We start from the raw sequence: 20,177 nt of genomic DNA on the forward strand, positions 1-20,177 counted from the left end.
GTCAAATATTCAATATTCTGAGTCGTGTTTGGGAAGCCCAACTTTTCCCCCCCATCCTGTAACCTGTACAGATGCATTTGACCTGCATTTAAACACTCATCCTATATCGACTACATATCCCTCTATACTCCCTGTTATCAGTGGTTTAAACAATCTCACAGTCACCTGGCTGTTTTTAAAAAGGTGTTTTTAATGATCCCACTCCAAACAATGAAAAACCGAAAAACACGTTCCCAAAACATTTCACGCATGTCTGTGTCCGCGGCTTTAAATAGTAACCGAATTGAACACTCTTGTTTATCCCTATTTGTCCCTGTCGGTGGTAATAAATTAATCAGCTTTTGTGACTGGAGAAGTCCAAAGGGATAATTGCCCAACAGGAAAAAACCCCCCAAAAAAACCCTATTCTGAACTCGATGTTAGGGGACTGAATGACATATTAAAAACATGGTGAAAAATTGAATCTCCTGTTCATATCTAAAGTCCAAATGTGCAGACAAAGTAACCCGTGGGAGGTTTAATATCGGTCTCCTCTTGGAGGTTTTATGGTCTGTTCTACGTATATGAAAACCCGTCTGCTCTCTTCGCCACAGGAAGGCTGGTGTGAACTGTCAACAGTGTGACGAGGGCGGAGCTCTCCACCAGTATGCATACGAAGCCACCTCCCCCCACGCCTGCGACAACTCCGGCTACTGGACACCAGAAGAGGCTGTTGGTTCGTAATTCATCTCTCTCACAGTGAACGTATTACAGTTACACCAAAGTGTAAAATGTTTGGATGGAACAGACCAAAAAAAAAGCAATTTATCTCCTAGTTTAACCCAAACACTAACCCTGAGGACCACTTGAACGTTCTTCTGGTTCTGTGTAAAGTAACAGAATGGCAGGAAACACAAACCCACAAACTGAATTACACACACACACACACACACACACACACACACACACACACACACACACAAAAGGTTATTAGCATTATTTGATGTTGAACACGCCACCGCAGTAAAAAGGTTAATAACATCAAAACAATACCCTTTATTTATTTATTTATTTTTTATTAATACGGATGCTAAGCATAAACACTCAGAACTGGCAGCCCCCCCCCCCGAAAGCATCCCCCTTCCCACCCCCTCGTTCTTATTATTATAGTCAGGAGGAAGATCCTCTGGCTTCTTCTGAACCAGGTGCGTGCAAGTTTTGAGAAGTCTGGAAAATTTTTAAAAAATAAATCATTAAATAATAATTGCCAGGATCAAAAAAAAAAAAAAACCCCTCTTGTTTTTTTGGCCATTAGAAAAACAGGGTTATTGGCATGGCTTCAAGTTTTGGTAGTATTGGGTTAAGTCCAGGTGTAGACCGTCATAAAAAGACCTGTGTGTATCCTGCATAGCTTTTGAACTTTATTCTTCGTGTAACAGATGTTACTGATTATTCCAATCAAGAATTCTCTTAGATTCCATGCCTCTCTCTCTCTCTCTCTCTCTCCCTTTTTTTTTTTTTTTGACATGGCGCGTTTAAAGAAAGAAATGCTTTGAAATGACGACCGTAAATACGCGGAAATCTCCCCTTCGAAGAGAGAGTAGGAGCGGAATGTGAAATCGAATTTTCCTGGTAGAATGATCTCTGATTACTCCAGGCTTGCTCGGAGAAAAAAAAAAAAAAACAAAGTACGCAGAAGAGAATATATAACATTTAGAAATATTGGTTTAAAAAAAAACAACAACAACAACAAAAAAACCCCAATCACAATTATTCAGTAATTTCATCTGCAGAGCTAAGCCGCAGTCTGCTGTAGTTTTGAGGCGCACTATGACGTTTGCCTTCTTCTTGGATCGCTGATGAGGTGTCTGGTGATTACTAAGTAGGGATTTCATCACTCCATTAATCTTGTCTGACATACTTGTTCCTTAATTTGACAGCTGCATTTGAGAACGGTTATAAAATTATACTTTTACTGCCGATGACTGATTACCCACTAAAGTAACACTCGTGTTAACACAGCAACTGCCCCCCCCCCCCCCCCCCCCCCCCCTTTGTTTTGCTTTTTTTTCCTCTTTTTAAACCAGTGATATTTTCTCAAAAGATGTAGAAATGAATATTTTAGCTCTATAGCGTTTAGCTGTGGCGTGCTGAAAAGGGGAGGGGTGGGGGGTGGTGGTGTATGAGGAAGCGGGGAGAGGGGGGGGGGGGCTATGCTTGTGCTGAGGGGGTGTGCTGCGTTTGCATCTGGAGACAGTAGTGACATAGTTAAAGTTGCTGAAAGCGGGAAGGATGACATGGTCACAGATCTCGCCGCTCTGCGTCTCCCGATGGGAACATTTCTCCACATCTGATACTGCCATTAATTCCACCCTGTGTGGAGGCCCTCGTTCTTTCTGTCTCCCTTTCTCTCTTCTCTCTCTCTCTCTCTCTCTCTCTCTCTCTCTCTCTCTCTGTTTATCTGACCAATTGAGTTTTATGGTTTGCCTTGGCCTGCTGCAGTTTGCCCTGCACACATCCACATATGTGAGGCCACGTTGGGCGCAAAGGAGGACAGAGTGACTGGAGACTGTTGTCTGTCTCTCAGGCTTAGCCTCAGCGCTCTCCTGTGCTTTCCAACGCAACACACTCATATTGGAATCAAGTTTAGCACATCACGAGAAGTCTTTTTTTTTTTCAAATACTAAAGTCCTTATTCAGTCAATCTGCAGTAAAACAAACAAACAAACAAACAAACAAACAAACAAACATAAAGCCCCTGTACCAACTATACAAATATTTACCACGTGTACACTGCTAAGAGAGGATGACTTTAGCTCCTTTTACTCTCTGCACACAGCATGGAGATATTATGTGACTAGTGTTTTAACTTTGTTGATAAAGTTTTTTTTTTTTTATATTTTTTTGGCCTAGCGGTCTTGATTTGTGATGTATGACTTCATCCGTATACAGTATGTATGAAGCGGGAAGCTTGTTCTGGTAGTAGTAATGCTAAGACAGAGCTCCAGAGGATTACCGTCTTTCCCTCTCCTCTCCTCCCTGCCCTAGCCCCTGTGCTTCAGGCCACTGAGGACATGGACTCAAACTTTAATAAATTATTTTGTGAGCCCTGTCCATCCCAATTAAGCCGCCAATCCTTCTCTTTTTGCCAAGTTGCACCTGGGTCTTACGCTCGATTGAGTCCAGTGGAAATGTTCTTCACATCCACTGCCAGGACATGTGGTTTTTCCCAGACTCCCTCTCTCTCTCTCTCTCTCCCTCTCCCTCTCTCTCCGTCTCCCCTTCTCCCTCTCTCCCCCTCTCTCTCCCTCTCTCTTTCTCTCTCTGTCTCTCTCTCTCCCTCTCTTTCTCCCCTTCTCCCACTCTCTCTCCCTCTCTTTCTCCCCTTCTCCCACTCTCTCTCTCTCTCTTTCTCTCTCTCTCTCCCTCTCCTTCTCCCCTTCTCCCACTCTCTCTCTCTCTCTCTCTCTCTCTCTCTCTCTCTCTCATTCTCTCACTGGTTTTCTTCTTCTTCTTCCTTTTTTTTTTCTTCCTAAAATTTGACATCTGATGGCCTAGTCCTTGCTCAACAGCCTTGCACACAGCTGAAATTCAAACATTTAGCATTTCAAAGATATAGCAAACTGCACACATTTTTTTGTTGTTTTGTTTTGTCCCTTTTGACACCTACAGCTGACAAATTATTCCCTCCGCGAATATATTTCAGTAATACAACATAAGTGTGTGTGTGTGTGTGTGTGTGTGTGTAGGTGCACCTGACGTGTACCAGCCTTGTGAGCCCAGCATGCAGGCGTGGAGTCCAGAGGTCAGTCTTTATGAAGCCAATGCTACATCACCATGTCCTCAGAGTGAGGGCTGTGTGTTGGACCTTCACTTTCTTCACCCTGTGGTCCCTGACAGCCTGACTGTATGGGTTACCTACATCTCAGCCAGTGAGCATTAACAATGCATTTTTATCATTCAAATCACCGTTACCTCATCCAAAGTATACAGCCTCACATTAGCTAAGGTAGTCACCTCTTTCTTTGTCCCTGGAAATATCTGTTAGCAACAAAGTCTCTGAACACTCATGTTTACTTTTGAATAGAGACATGACCATTAATGTGTACTGTAACAGTCATCTAATCTGATTTCATGGTTTAGGACATTTCTTGCCTAATTTTGTTTGGACCATTTAAAAATGCCAAAGTTCAAATCTACCTTAAGCTTAGCAAAAAACATTTTAGACAGCGATGATGGTGATGATGATGATGATGATGATGGTGACAATGACTATGATTATTAGATTACTGTTGTTACTGTTGTTCTTTTTCTCGTCGTTGTTCTTTTTCTTCTTCTTCTTCTTTCTCTCTTTTTCAGTGTTATCGTTTAAAAGAAGAAGAGGATTTTTTTTTTCTAACGATGTTACCCCCCCCCCCTCCCCCCCCTCCCCCCCCTCCCCCCCTCTGCTCTCAGATAACCAAGCCATCTCTAACATTGAGCTCATAACGGACACGGGGGAGTCCGTTCACACCGGTCCTCAGCACGTCTTCTGCGATGTCCCGCTCACGCTGCACCTCCAGACCAAGAGGAGGGTCGGCGCGCTTAAGATCTGCACCTTCGATAAGAAAATGGAGATTGACGCCGTTCTGCTCTCCTCCAGACCACACAATCCTTTGTGCTCCAGCTGTCGTCCGCTCCGTTACAGGGTCCACAGACATCCACCTTTCAGAAGGGACAGGAAACCTCCTTCGGTGAATCAGCCTACCTTCACGGATGGGTAAAGGCTGTTTGAAATCTCTCTGGTTTCCCTCTACAACACTCGAACACATGTTACTTTCTCTAAGCCAAAATAACAGACGCTATATCAAAAAGATAATCAAGCTGCCTTTTTCAACATGAGACGGTCAGGGCAGAGATATTCCAGACACACAGTGCTATTACACCGTCTCTTTCCTGGTAAGAGTTAGCATTTGTCAGTTTTAGTGTGTGTTTGAGTCGATAAAGAAATCTGGGCCTCCTTTTTTCTCCGACAGGTCAGATTTATTATATGCAGACTGTAAATCAATAATCAATATCGGAAATATGATATGTTCTAACTGTTTTGGGAAAAATGTTCCCACTTGGAAGAGAATTTCCATTAAGGTTTAGGTTTTTCGTATTACTGTCATGTCAGGCCGCTCATAACACCGGGAGTGAGTTGGTCTGGCGCAAGCAAAATTCTCGTGAGTAGAGCAAGGAAAGAGAGTAACGTTTGGAGAAGCAATTACACAAATATGAGATTAATTGTTCATATTCTAAATTAGATTCACCAAAATCTAGTTTTATATTAATCTTATCCATTTGACTAATGCTTTCAATGATCTTGTAGCTGGCATTTTGGTACATGTAAGTGGACAGTAGGGAAATTATAAAGAAACACCTGTTCTATAAAAATCACTATCAATATCAAGTCTTTTTGGTAACACAGCAAGAGAAGCTCTCTCTTAAGCAGGGTTGTAGTTTATTACTCTTCATATGCTTGTAACAGGTCAACATGTTCAACCATTAAAAGTCTGTTTTATCTCCCCAGTGTTCCGTCCAGCAGCCCAGTAAGTGCAAAAAGATGAGCGAACCAGAGGGAATTAAGATATGTGCAGAGGGGAGAGAAAAGAGAGATGGACTGGGAATGGGAGAGAGAGAGAGAGAGAGAGAGAGAGAGAGAGAGGAAGGCTCTGGAATATGAACCAAATGTGACCGTTTTACCAATAGAAACAGTAAACACCTGTGACTGTTTGGAAAGGTTCCTGGGCAGTTTCCTCTCTCGCCGAAGGGTCAGTGCACTCGGCATAGTTAGTGCACGATAAGTGAGAGACCTGTCATTTGGAGCAGTGCAGAGGGGAGGGATTCAGCAGAGAGAGAGAGAGAGAGAGAGAGAGAGAGAGAGAGAGAGAGGGAGGGCGAGAGAGAGGAAGGGAGACGAGGAGTGTGTTGGATAGAGAGAGAGAGAGAGAGAGAGAGAGAGGGCAGACAGTATTTGGGAAACTGTGCTGCACTGCCATCAAGAGGATTGTGGCAAAAAACAAGAAGACTTCTTCCGCAAAGCCACCCACTGATTACTGAATTTGTGATAAGGCAAAATCTCTTCTGAAGTGTTTTCTGTCACTAGCAGTATTGCAATGTCTGGCACCTGAGTAAATTTAACTCACAAATCTCCTCCCCAACCTGAACCCCCAAAAAAAAAAAAAAAAAAAAAATACAAATTTTATGCTTTTGTGCTGCTTCTTCTGTTTCTGCTTGTGCAGACATGGAAACGGATTGAGTTACCTCGCTGGCGAGAGACGGCTTGGCAGCATCATCCTTTAGGGTGGAAGAGAAACTGCCTAAGCGCTCCGGCCCTCGCTGACTCTGGAAATGATCCATAATTAATAAGGACAATTTGTATCAGTGTAACAGGAGCTGTTTTGGAAGGAGAATAGATGATGCTGATGGTCTGGTAGGCAGAAACAACTGGAAATCAAGCGAGCTCCTGCAATCAAGGGTTAGGCGCTTTTTTTTTTTTTTTTTTTTTTTTTTTTTTTGGTGGCTCAGCGTCTCCAAACAGGTCAATACCCGCAGGAACAGAAGCTAGAGCATGGGCAGCTGTTTGCTGATTCGCACAACACTCTAAAAGTTATTTTCATTTGCGGCAAGGTTAGGTTCAAAGATATCCACAGGTAATGCGATACTGTGTAGACGGAAGCGGAGAAGTTCAATTCTGTTGTTTTTCTGTTACGGCCTTTGTAGCACCATTGCGCTGACACCGTCTCCACAATTCACCGCGGCGAATTTGCTCGCATTAACTCTTAGAGTGTTTCTGCTATCCACACTACTGGACGTGAATGAAATAAATATATATATATATATATATTTTTTTTTTTCCTGTGTAAATGTATTTCAACCCTCACAAAAGTGAATGCGGCATTTCACAAGTAATTGTAACACCACACGCATCAGTAGCTTTAATAATCGTAAAATGAATCATACGCATCTTTGAGTGTTTTAAAACCGGGAAACCAACATTCCCCGATTTGTATCGATGCCGTTACGTAGAGATATGTCTTAAAATGTTCATTTGTACATGAATGCTCCTCCCTTGGCTTGAACGCTGTGGTTGTGCATCTGTTGGTTTTAAGCTCATGAGCCCCCAGTTTAATTCATCTGTCGGTCTCTTTTAGCATTTGTGTGTCTGCTTTGTGTTCCAGTGACGTAGAAAAAGGTAAACAGTATGAGTACAGGATCCAGGTGGAGGCTGAACATCTCCTCAGTGAGCTCTCTCCGCCTCTGCTCCACACGCACGGCCAGCCCTACTGCGGGGACGGTCTGGTCCAGGGGTGGGTCCCGCCTTTGCTCTTTTCAGATCATACTCTCCTTCAGCCACATTAGCCTCATAAAGGAGATCTGCTCGCCATCCTCAAAGTCTCAGAGAAGATGAATTATTTCAGGATGTGCTCATTTGCTCAGTTGATCATTTTAATTAGTAAAATCAGGGGCTTAAATATGGCTCTGAGAGAACCGAAGTTTTGGCCTCGTATAAAACACATCGATTCGCATTCTGTGCGTCAATGAGTGAGAGTGTGTGTGTGTGTGTGTGTGTGTGTGTGTGTGTGCGTGATTAACTACTTGGTTTCTTTCTACTTTTTTTTTTCTCAGCAGGATAGAGGAGTGTGATGACAGGAATCTATTGGATGGAGATGGTTGTTCTAGAAAGTGTCGTATGGAGCCAGGTTTTAACTGTGAGGGTGAGTCAGACTCAGAAAGGCACTGCATGTGACAGGCTCAGACACTCACGACATCCTCACACCACATCAGAGACTGCAGTAGGTTTCAGTAGACTACACTGGTCTTATACCAAAGACAAAAGTCAGTATCAGCTTCCAAAACAAAACCTTCAAGGCAGACTTAACAAGGATCAACTGAACAAAGACAATCCTCCCGCTACCTTCCTGTTTTTCTTTGGACACGAGGGAAGTTATTGGACAAAAAATGCTTAAGGACTATTAAACAAAAAAAAAAACAACAAAAAAACAAAAAGCAAAAAAACCCCAGAAACAAAACCAAGGACAAGTAAGTGTTTCCTGTAAGTGATCTGCGCACAAAGTGAGATGCCATTTAAAATAAATAAATAAATAAAAAAAAGCTCAGAATTTTTTTTTTTTTTTTTTGTTGATTTCAAAGCATGCCTGACTTTAATCTGGTCTTGTAGCGGTGGCGGGTTAGTCCGTTCTCAGGCGGATTTCCACACGTATAAAGCTGCTAAGCCAACATGCTCTTTCACATCCCTGGTTCTCATTTTCAGACTTGGCGACAAGAACACGAGGCGTTGCACAGCAACAGTCGATGAACACTGCCATACACCAGTAGTCTCCTCTTGTCTGCACAGAGCAGAAGTGAAATGTCCTCCTGATGCTGCAGGCTTGAAACAGCTGACAGACAGGCCGTCGGATGGGAGATCCCATGACGGCCCTTTTATCAAACGGCCAGACAAAGCAATGAGCTCAAATCTGATCGGACTTAACGCTAAGACATTTATTTGAGAGCTCACGGTAAAACGGAGGCAGAGAAAAACTAGTAAATCTAGACGTTGCGTAAAAATCGGTTTTAATAAGCAAGTTCCTAAACACCTCTCAAGAAATATCTCTAAGACTGTAAAGAAGTCGTTTTAGTAAATGATACTGAATACATTTGGTCTTAACTTAGCTGAATCATTTCCAAATAAAGTTTGAAAATGCGTTATTTTTTTTTTTTTGCGTTGAAACTCTCTGTGAGTAGCAGATGAAATATTTGGAAAAGTGAGAGGGTCAATGAGGGAGGATGTGTTGTGTTTCCATAGCTGAATGTGTTACATTTTCTATGATCATGAAACACAAACAGCAGGAGAGAAAAGAGGAAAACTTGGCATGACACACGTAGGCATTAAATACAGCCATGGCTCATCCAAGCATGACTAGAGACAAATACTTTGACTGACTCACATGCGATCGAATTTGCCAACAGCTTGGGGTTTCTGTGAACACTGGTTGTAACCACATCTTTTCAAATTTGAGGTTGTTTTGAAATTCTGGACTGGAAGATATTGCACGAGAGAGAAGAGAGAAAGAGAGTGAGAGAGAGAGAGAGAGAGAGAAAGAGAGAGAGAGAGAGAATGCAGTTTGGATCCATGTGCGATTTTTTTTTTTTTCGGGAACACGTGTGGTTATGTCAACTGTTGAAATATCGATAGCCAGTCAATGTAACATTATGATATGCTATTAATTTGCTATTGGAATCCTACAGAGAGACTTTTCCTTTGATGAACTGTGCCCATTGGACAAACTCAACGATGACTCATCTTCCTCTTACCTTGAAGCTGCCTAACACAAATTGGATTCCCGACCTGTGTCTGACATTGCTTGCACATGTTCACCGCTAAGAAATAGCTGGTTTATTACAAGCTAATCCATTTGTTACTTTTTTGGCCCCGGCGCCCCCCTCTCACACCTTAACTTAATTAGAACAATGCACATCGCTCCGCATGGCGTCATTCGCATTCTTTCACTCGACGTCTTGATTGTTTATCTAGCTGACTGTGAAAATGGGACTTCTCTGGTTAGTGTTATGTTTTTGCACAATTCGCAGAGGAGACCATACTGGGATCTTATCTCACTGCCGTGCTATGAGACCAAATTAACAACGAGCATCAAAGACGATTCATTTTCATTATACGGCGGAGCATATACGCACAGAATTACAAGGCAGCTCACTCGACAGCTTTTTTTTTTTGAGTAGATTTTGGGTCCTGGTAAACTTTTGGTCCTAACATGTTTGCTGAAAAATAATTCAACTTTGATTTTTTTTTTATTACACTTAACTTTTTCGTTTTTCTTCTTGTGTGTTTCATTTGTTTATTTGTTTGTTTATTTCTTTATTTATTTTGCATCTCCTCAGGTCAGCCCAGTTTGTGCTATGTGTATGATGGAGATGGAGTGTGTGAGGAGTTTGAAAAGATTTCCAGCGTGCAGGACTGTGGCTTTTTCACACCTCAGGGTTACTCTGATCAGTGGGCGTCCACCGCCCTGGCCTCTCATGAGGATGAGAGCTGCCCCGCCCACAGAGCGACCGGAGAGCCCTCCCTCAAACAGGTGACACGGTGCAACAGTTCATAAACCATATGGATGATGTTATGGCTTCCACACATATTCAAAGAGTATTGTTACCATGGAGGCTACAGAATGGAATTGATCATATTATTATTTTTTTTTTTTTCAGCGATAGACACAGCCCATTTACTCCCAAGACCTAGATCTGACATTTCAGCAAGAGATAATAACTATGATCCTAAATGAACAGCGAGTTCGTAGCGTTTTGTAATATCTTACCTTAATGACCATAGACACACATGGGGAACAGATGTGGGTGAAAGATATATTTGAAGCGCTTGAATGAACGGACTTTATCCCGATACTCTTGTGTGACTCCTTGGGTTTTTTTTTTTTTTTTTTTTTTTTATGTCCTTCTCTGCTAAAGTTACTAAAATTCTGACAGGTCCCGAGAGTAGTAAAGCATTTTCCAGACTTTCCCCTGATTTCCCCTCTCCAGACGGTTAAAATCAGTGACTAACCGAGAGAGGTTACAAGAAAAGAGCGAGTTTTGAAGACTACTAGGACGCGGACAGTCATTCAGCTCAGCATTTGTCCTAGCTGTGCTGGGGGAATGAGCTGGTTTAGAGGGCACGGGCCATATCACAGATACCCTTCGTGTCTTTTCAGATGTGTAAATCCAAGTTTCTGGACATGACGGACGTAATGTCGCGAAAAGCCTGGATCCCCTGCACTGCACAGTCTCGTTATACCAGCTACTACGAGCAAGACCAGCCTGTGTGGTTAAAGGTGGGCATGTTTCTTCAACCGGGATTGGTCGGTTTTTACGTTTTTCAGCTGAAAGCCCATTGGCTAATTGTAATGTGATGCGATTCGTCAGTTGGGGTTTGAGAGACCTGGGGTGGCAGCTTCCGTCATCCTCTACCTGGCGTTTGATGGCAGTTGGCATGGCGACCAGTGTCGGAAAACAGTCACCATCCATCTCTGTGACACCGCTGGAAAAAACCATTCCCTCGGTAGGGCAAAATGAATTTGTTTTTATTTATTCCCATAAAAGCATCTAATTATACTTCCACAACAGACAATTATTTTGTTTCATGTGGTAATAAATGTGTTCACATATTGCAAAATATGATAATCATTGGTCTAATAATAGTTTAGTGTAATTCATTTTGTAATAACTCTGTCAAATCTCCTAATAGAAAAAAAACACAGATTAATTGTTTGTCTCAGTCTCTCAAATAAATTGTCTAATGAATTAGACATAAACCATCGAGGGCTGGAGTGAAGAGGACTCTTTGTGCCACAAACGCTGGACACTATTGATGTTTATATGACGTGTGTGTGAATTTGCACCACCTGTGTGTGTGTGTGTGTGTGTGTGTTTGTGTCTGCAGGTACTTATGAGTTGTCATGCCAGCGTAACCCTCTGGTGGTAAACGTGACACATAACCTCAGCATGCCGTTCTTCCTGACCAAGTCCGTCATGCTGAACTTCTCTTCCGCTCATGTGGCTGTGTTGGGCGTGGCTCTGAGGACGGCCTGCCACTTCAGTGCTTTTGCCCTGACTGGGTGCGCTGAGGGTGGGGTCTCCCAGGACTTCCACATGCACAAACACACACACACACACACACGCACACGCACACGCACACGCACAAACACACACACACACACGTACACGCACACACACACGCACACACACTAACTCACTCACTCACTCACTCACTCACTTGCTCACTAGTGGACACATGCGCACACACACAGACACACACACAGATTCTTAAACACACATCGAGCTATGAATGTGCACAGACACACACATACACTGCAAGAATCACATATACAACTGGATATACCTGATGACCAATTTCATTTAGCTACTCAAGTTTAAATCAGTGATTGTCTGGAAAATTAAACAAACATTTAAAGGATTCTCTCTCTCTCTCTCTCTCTCTCTCTCTCTCTCTCTCCCTTCCTCCCTCTCTCTCTCTCTCTCTCTCTCTCTCTCCCTTCCTCCCTCTCTCTCTCTCTCTCTCTCTCTCTCTCTCTCAGATGTGTGCGTAGGCCATGCAGCGCAGATGGGTGCGGTACTGTTAATGTAGATCATGCTTCAGTCAGCTGCACTGCTGGATCTGATTCCACTCAGTGCTCTGTTCTCTGTCACCGTGGTTACATCCTCAGTGTTCTCAGTGGTCCAGGACTTCCTGCTCATCAGGTATACAGACATATACGGTGGTGTCTCTAAAACTCTTAACTGGTGGTCCAGGAGATTACTGACTGTGCTAACTGACGAAGTATGTTATTATATGTTATTATTATGCAACTCTGGAGCTCTGGATGTGGGTCTTTCTCTCTCTCTCTCTCTCTTTCCTCTCTTTCTAACTCTCACCCCCATCTCTTTTTCTCTCCAACTTTCTGATTCTCTCTGCCTCTTCTTCCCCCCCTCTCTTCAACTCTCTCCTTCTCTCTCTCTCTCTCTCTCTCTCTTTTGCTCTCTCCCTCTCACCCTGTCTCTCCCTCTCCAACTCTCTCTCCTTCTCTCTCTGTTTGATAGTGAGGGGGTCAGATGATAGGAGCAGACACAGCCTGTGGTGCAGAATCTCTTTTGTGGAACGATCTCTCTCTCTCTCTCTCTCTCTCTCTCTCTCTCTCTCTCTCCATGTCTTACCATGGGTTTCTTTTCTCCTCAGAAAGAGACTGGCTTGAAATGTGCCGGTGGAGTTTGGGACCGTGTGGTGGCGTGCCAACCTGTGGACTGTGGCTTCCCTGACCAGTCTCTCGTCTATTTTTCCACCTTCGTCTGTCCCTGGGGCACCACGTTTGGCAAGCAGTGCTCCTTCACCTGCAAAGCCCCAGCCATTCTGCAGGGTAAGGGGGAAGAGGGCGACGTGTAGATTTACTATATCAAAACACTCCTTTCTCTGTGACGTTTAAGGGGTCACTATGTGGTCTCCGTACAGGAGTTTTTCCTTTTATCGAGATTAGTACTCGTTCAGTCAGGTCATTTAATTAGCTGGGGCATTGGTTTATTTGCTTTTATTTTGTTATTGCTGCAATATTGTTTGTTTATGGGACAGACTGTCTAACCTCTTACCCAGAAGACTTGTGGTTAGGGGTTGTGTGTGTGTGTGTGGGGGGGGGGGGGGGTTGGCGGCTGGATGAGTGTGAGTATGGGAGAGAGAGCTCGGAGAGAGAGAGAAAGGTTAATGTTTTTTTAATGTAGTTATGTAGTTTATGGTGTGTTTATGTGGTAATAGCTTGGTTGCACATCTTCATTTGTGTACATGCGTAATAGGTGCGTGTATGCATTTAGGTGGGTGTGAATCTGTGTAGAGTGTATGCCTGTGCATGTGCATTTAAGTATTTATATAAATAAGTGTGCGTATGTGTGTGTGTGTGTGTGCGAGTGTGCGTAAGTGTATGTGTGTGTATGTGTGTGTGTGAGTGTGCGTAGGTGTGTGTGTGTGTGAGTGTGCGTAAGTGTGTGTGTGTGTGTGTGTGTGTGTGTGTGTGTGAGGTAGGCCTCCTGCTAGCTCAGGAACAGTACGTCTGCTTGGCTCTGGGCCTTAGTTTGATGTCAGAGGATGGAGGCTCCATGCCTCTGGCTGTGTAAATAGGAAACTCTGGACTGGGCCGTAGGAGGGCAGCTCACAGGTGGGGAGAGGAAGTTAGGAGAGAACAAGAGCTTGTTTCATCTGATACAACATCAGATCGTGAGGCCCTCAGACAACCCAGAGCATGCTGGCACGGGGTGGACCCCCCCACCCACTAAAGCAGGAGCTCCATCAGAAACAGGGTTTCCCAGAGGTCAGCCGTACCCTCCGCGCTCACAAACTGTTTCAAAAGAACATATAATTTTGATAGATTGTTCTAGATTTGCTCTGCTGGCAAGCCTTTGTATGAAAAAAAAAAAAAGTCTTCAGTGGTCAGTGGGTTTTCTGGAATCTTTCTGGAATCTGCTTACATCGTGTCACTGGCTAAATATGCTTGTTGATCTAGATTGTAAACTTTGGAACAGTAATTTTCTTCCCTCGTGTACACAGTTCTTTCAAATCTGTTGAAACCTCAGAATTATATTAGTGATTTAGAACCATTTTCTAGTAACCTATCATGATATGTTTATTGCTATCGAATAAATTTTATTCAAGAATCATGAAATGTGATAGCTATCCAAAGTTCATGAGTGTGTGTTGGAAAAATTGCGTAAATCTGATGCCACCGCTGCAGTGTTGCTAAATTTGTTCGTACCCACACACTAGACCAGTGCTTTTATGCCTTATAAACTTTCCAAAAAAGATTCATTATATTTTTATTGACCAATAAAAATTTCTTAAGAATGAAAGAACTAAATCTAATTAGATATTGTTCACAGTACTAAGATGGCCAGAGAGTTACACGTTACACAGCTGTGGGGTCTTTCATGTATGTAAATACAAGGCACATGTTAACATCAAAGTTCAAAAACAAAATCATCATTAAATATTAAAGAACATGCTTCTGGAATATGAAGCACACATAAATTTCTAAATACCATTTGGTAAGATAAACAACGCTAAGCATTTGTACTATTATTCAGGTATAATACGACACAACAAATACAGTTTCATGCACATACATTCAAGGTGTTTCATAAGTCACTACACATTGTTACTGAGAGTAGCTTATGTGGAATGGTAGCTGGAAAGGTGGAATAACGCTGTTGGTGTTTTTACTTCTCTGATTGGTGGGTGTTTCCTAGGCGACAGCAACACGTTGGTGTGTTTGGAAGACGGGCTATGGTCTTCTCCGGAAGCGTACTGTAAAATCGAGTGCCCGGACCCCCCGGCGGTGCCCAACGCCAAGTTCCTGATGCCTCAGTGTGACGGCAATGGGCATGATGTGGGCACCGTGTGCCGTTATAAATGCAACCCAGGATATTATGTCACTGGAAGCCCTAACAAAAAGCCAAGGAAGTGAGTGACATCTGGCATCGTTTTATACCCTCCCTCTGTTATGAATATTTCATTCATTATTTATTTTGTCAAGTTAACTTGTAACATTGATGGAGGGCCAAAGCATCTCAATGAAATCATTTTCTCTTTCTCTCCTTTTTTTCCCCCTCCCTTCTTCTTACAAATGCCTTTAGACATTCTCAGAGCTTGTGTACGGGTTTAGTTCTGAAGTTTTTTTGTTTTTTTTTTAGCTTCTTCTGTTGCAAAAAAATAGCTTTCCTCTATATTGTATTTCAACACATGTTTCCTGTAAGGTTTAGATTGCACTTGATGCGTCAGTAAATTTCCTCGCTTTTTATAGAATCAGCATTTTCGATGGAAGTGCAAATTGACTCGCCAAGATAATGTTTGGCTCAATAGCACCGTCTAATCATGTTGGACGATGTTGCTTAGCACCACATAAGAAGGTTAGAGAGGGCAAACATTTGCACCTGCTATCAATTTATGAGTTTAAAAACTGGCTATTAAAATATGCACAAAGTCTCTTAACTGTTTTTAATTGGGCATTAATACTCTAAACGACAGCCAACAGGTCTAGTAAATGGTTTTAAATGCTCTTGTTTATTAATACCTTTGACATGTTTACCCTCAAATGTGTTTCATTATTATGGGCTGGTGCACCGTTTATGGCAGTCTACGTCCAGTTATCGAAGCGGTGTGCTTTTTTGCTTCCGTGTGCTTTTACTCATTGTGAATTCTTTGAGAAAAGAAAAGATGCAAATATCACATCCAGGCAAGGCCAGGAACGTTACTGACAATTCACAGACAACATTATGTAAAGAAAAAAAAAAAAGAAGTCTAAAACAACGTTACAGTTTAAAGAAAAAGAGAAGATCCAGACTGGAAATTGTCACTCAACTGTAACTTCCCCTGCCTTTGGCCAACGCTGGTCTTAGCTGTGATCTAACAAATGCAGTCTTTTTTTTTTTTTTTTTTTAAAGCACGTGCAGTTTGTTGTCTGGGGCTGATAGTTTGTCTGATCCTCACAGGAGATTTCTGAAGCTGGAGTGTTTGGAGGGAGGTCACTGGCAGGATGGAAGCTGTTTGCCCGTCTCATGCCCCGCCCTACCCCCCATGTTTGAGGGCATGTACGCTTGCACCAACGGCCTCGACTTCGACAGCGTCTGCACGTTACAATGTCCTGACCCCACTGAGAAGGTGAATACATGTTTTTTTTCAAATACGCATTTAAAGTGTTATTGTTCCCAAAAGGAATATTGGCTGTATGAGAACCTAATAATGTAGTACTAGTAAACAGAGGTTGCCAAAAACAGAGGGGAGAGGTTGCCATCGCGTGTTCTGTTGTTACTGTAATTTGGGAATCGCTACAATGGTTGAGATCGATGTTAACGATAGCGGTAATTGTACACGAGGAAACAAAAGTCAGCGGTATAAGACGGTTTTTTTTTTGTCATTTATATCATACTGGTCACAAGAACACACTCAATGTACCTCACCTGCCTAACTCATATGAGGTTTCGAATAAAAAGTCTGTTCCTAATAAAAAGCGCAAATAAAATCGAGTTCCAAAAAAAAAAAAAAAAACTAAGACGTTCTGAATGGTTTTTGTTATGTCCTTTTCTTTCTGTAGTACTCCATTCGTTGCACCAAAGATGGCAGATGGACGGAAGAGTTCACAATGTGTAAGAAGATAGAGGGCTCTTGCCAGCCCCCCCCAGAACTTAACCTGCTGGAATATCTCTGTGAGGACGGTTATGACGTGGGTGAGTATTCTGCATAAATCTCACATTCATACACACTTCTATTTTTTTTTTTTTTTTCATTTACTTACCTCTTTATTAGTACCAATAAAACAATAAGCATTGATATTCCCCCATTAATTACTTATTACTTATTCTACTTTAAGTCTTAATTTTAAATGTCTTTTTCCTGTTGTTGCTGGTTTTGTCATTAACTTATGTGATGGAGAATGTTGTTTGACAAGTATACAGGGCAACATACCTACTTAGTTTTGGGATTAGCTGAGGTTTTCTGTGAGGTTGTTGAGTAATATTTTATTTGTTGAATCAGAGTTATGTTTTGTAGCATAATAAAAGTCCCAGTCGTGCTTGGGAAACAAGAGCCTTAGCAAAGTTCGGTTGCACATGGTAGATCAATTTACGGAGTGACCCGCCAAGTTGTTGAACCATGGATGACCAGATTTCAGCTTGGCCATTTTTTCATGTTTTTGCATGAATATATTCAACAGATGCAAATAAGGGTTAAAACCAAAGCTTGCTTTTGTGGCATGGCAGGTGCGGTCTGCTACCCAACATGCATTGTGGCCTTGAGTGACCCAGTGGTTTTAGCCAACGACTCCACCGCTGATACACTGAAGCACTGGATGTTACCCACCAAGGTTCAGGTAAAGTGGCATGGACAGTGTACCGCAACTCACTACTTGATATCGTTGGCTGATTTCCCAAATACCACCTAAAATCTATTTGTACTCTCTGCAAAGTTTTTTTTTTTTACTATTTAGACCGCTGAGTAAATTATTCGAGTAAACTTATAAGCCAACTACAACAGTAGCACAGTTGTCCTCTGCTTTAAAAACAGGCAGTGAGTTCCAGTGAGTTTGAGATAGGAATTTAAGGACACGGATGAGCAATAAAGTGAATTTTCTCTCTCTCTCTCTCTCTCTCTCTCTCTCTCTCTCTCTCTCCCTCTCTCTCTCTCTCTCCCTCTCGCTCTCTCTCTCTCTCTCTCTCTCTTTTCATATTACCTCACTTGCTCATCTGGACAGCAAAACAAAGCATGAACATTACATGTGTAACAAGGAACGCTTTTGAACAGAAAGCACTTTTCCAGGAACCAGAACTCCATGATCTTTATGTTTGCCATGTGAACGGAACTGTGATTGACTGGTTCCAAGCAAAAGAACAGAGACGAGTTAAAAAAAAAAAAAAAATACATCAACACTAGTCTCGCAAGACCTCATTCACCAATAATCAAGGCTGACTTTCAAAGAATTTCTTTGAGGTTTGGGAAATGTCAATGACGTCTTGAATTGCGGCGTACAGTAAAATTGGCCAAGAGCGTCTAGTACCCCATGCTGACCTCATGGGATCAGTTGGACGTCAGTTTAGTGAAAATAACTCTTTTGGGTGGCCGTACCATTGCGCCAGACGTCCAAGGAACCTCGGGCCAAATTCTTTGGAAGCAAATTGATAACTTGAGTCACATTACTGGCACATCCAAGTGATAAACTAGATTGGATAATGATTCAAACTGTTTCAGCCACACTATTTCAAAGCAAACGTGCTGACCTTGTCTCTCCTTGTCTCCATATGAGATAGAAATATGATGATTGTGTTGTTCTGTTTATACAGGCCGGGAAAAAAAAAAAAAGAAAAAAATTAAATATTGAGATGCCACACACTCTGCGTAAAAACCTCTCCAAATATCAAACCTCTGTTGTTTACATTATGATTTCAGAGCAGCACTAAAAATTCAGCTTTCTTTCCAAAAGTGTTGTCCAGAAACTGCTGATTGAGTAACAGTGATGGTGAAGGGTCACGTAAAGGCAGATGAAGTGTAGATAAGGAGCTGCTCTCCGCAAATTTTTTGGAGGGAGACTACCGTGAGAACAGGTTTGATTTCCACATGTGGAGAATAAACTGCCATTTCATGTCAAATCACAGAAGTGACTGTTTGGTAACAATTTACACTTATCTTCCCTATTCCTGTCTACCAGTTTGCGTAAACGCTGGGCGAGTATTAATGGAATTACTCACTGAGGCTATCTCCATTCTTAATTCCACAGGAAAAAGGGCTTTGCGTAATGATACTGAGAGAATGATTAAACACCGAGGGGAAGCGAATCACAAGAATGTTCTACCCCCCCCCCCCAAAAAAACCACAGATAATGTGAAGCTGATGTTATCTCTAGACTGTAGAGAGTTTGTTCATGACAGTAGAAAACCAACCTAGGGAAAACAAATCTAGTGAGAGGCAATCTTAAAAAAAGAAACAAAAAAAAAAACCAACAACACAACAACAACAACAAAACCCCCAAATAAATAAACAAGCAAGCCAACACACAAACAAAACCAGCATTCTTCAAAAACGGATCTCAACACTACCTTGCTGAGGCAGAACAAGAATACTGACTGAATTTTCTCTCTCTGTGACAGAGTATAGTATGATCAGAGAAAGAATACTGACTGGATTTGCTCTGTGGCAGAGTATGGTATGATCAGAGAAAGAGATCAGAGAAAGAATACTGACTGGATTTTCTCTCTCTGTGACAGAGTATAGTATGATCAGAGAAAGAATACTGACTGAATTTTCTCTGTGACAGAGTATAGTATGATAAGAGAAAGAGATCAGAGAAAGAATACTGACTGGATTTTCTCTCTCTGTGACAGAGTATAGTATGATCAATGAAAGAGATCAGAGAAAGAATACTGACTGAATTTTCTCTGTGACAGAGTATAGTATGATAAGAGAAAGAGATCAGAGAAAGAATACTGACTGAATTTTCTCTCTCTCTGACAGAGTATAGTATGTACTGGCATGCTGAAGTGGCATCCTAATCCAGAAAACATCTACTGCATCCAGTCCTGTGAGGTGAGTCCTATTAAAGCTCTATAAATGTGTTCTCTCCATATGCCTAAATGGACCTAAAATTCACATTAACATCTCAGAGATGGATGGTTGGGTCATTTAGACTCATGTTCTACTGAATGAATGCAACCTTTTTATCCACAAGTCTAATTCAAAGGGAGAAAATATTAGAAAAAAAACCCACACTACTTACAAGGCAAGCCAAAATCACATCAAATTCGTTTCAAAAGTTATTCCTCTGGAAATCTCATTGAAGTATCTATGTGGACCTATCGACAGCTGTCACGATCATGTCAAGATGATCTACGTTTGAATTTTGGCTGAACTGTTCCTTAAATATTCGCCTTAAATCAACTGTTATTCACACTTAGTGCTGGATACAGTTACAGCTTGGCTTTAAAATAGATTTCAAATTAAAGCATCCAATATTAAAAGTCAACTTTCCGTTCTTTTACAAGCCATGCAAAACGTCAGTCATGATGATTTTAGTGAGTGTGTGTGTGTGTGTGTGTGTGTGTGTGTGTGCATTTCACAGTAACTTTGATACTGTGTTGATTTCTTT

At 42.0% G+C, this 20,177-nt stretch overlaps 1 protein-coding gene across 1 annotated transcript in view; it reads left to right on the forward strand.

Moving 5' to 3' along the window:
- Positions 1 to 20,177, forward strand: part of pappa2 (pappalysin 2) — a 44,237-nt gene that overhangs the window by 15,843 nt on the left and 8,217 nt on the right. Inside the window, exons 6-21 of the mRNA XM_030773548.1 lie at positions 594 to 715; positions 3,729 to 3,911; positions 4,435 to 4,738; positions 7,182 to 7,310; positions 7,633 to 7,718; positions 9,904 to 10,097; positions 10,725 to 10,844; positions 10,936 to 11,071; positions 11,453 to 11,627; positions 12,108 to 12,270; positions 12,746 to 12,923; positions 14,794 to 15,007; positions 16,036 to 16,204; positions 16,638 to 16,770; positions 17,302 to 17,411; positions 19,547 to 19,618. Of these exons, the coding sequence (XP_030629408.1) occupies positions 594 to 715; positions 3,729 to 3,911; positions 4,435 to 4,738; positions 7,182 to 7,310; positions 7,633 to 7,718; positions 9,904 to 10,097; positions 10,725 to 10,844; positions 10,936 to 11,071; positions 11,453 to 11,627; positions 12,108 to 12,270; positions 12,746 to 12,923; positions 14,794 to 15,007; positions 16,036 to 16,204; positions 16,638 to 16,770; positions 17,302 to 17,411; positions 19,547 to 19,618 (2,488 nt within the window). The remainder of the gene's footprint in view (positions 1 to 593; positions 716 to 3,728; positions 3,912 to 4,434; positions 4,739 to 7,181; positions 7,311 to 7,632; positions 7,719 to 9,903; positions 10,098 to 10,724; positions 10,845 to 10,935; positions 11,072 to 11,452; positions 11,628 to 12,107; positions 12,271 to 12,745; positions 12,924 to 14,793; positions 15,008 to 16,035; positions 16,205 to 16,637; positions 16,771 to 17,301; positions 17,412 to 19,546; positions 19,619 to 20,177) is intronic.

The sequence above is a fragment of the Chanos chanos genome, chromosome 5 (assembly GCF_902362185.1).
Source record: "Chanos chanos chromosome 5, fChaCha1.1, whole genome shotgun sequence".
In the NCBI taxonomy this organism is placed as follows: Eukaryota; Metazoa; Chordata; class Actinopteri; order Gonorynchiformes; family Chanidae; genus Chanos; species Chanos chanos.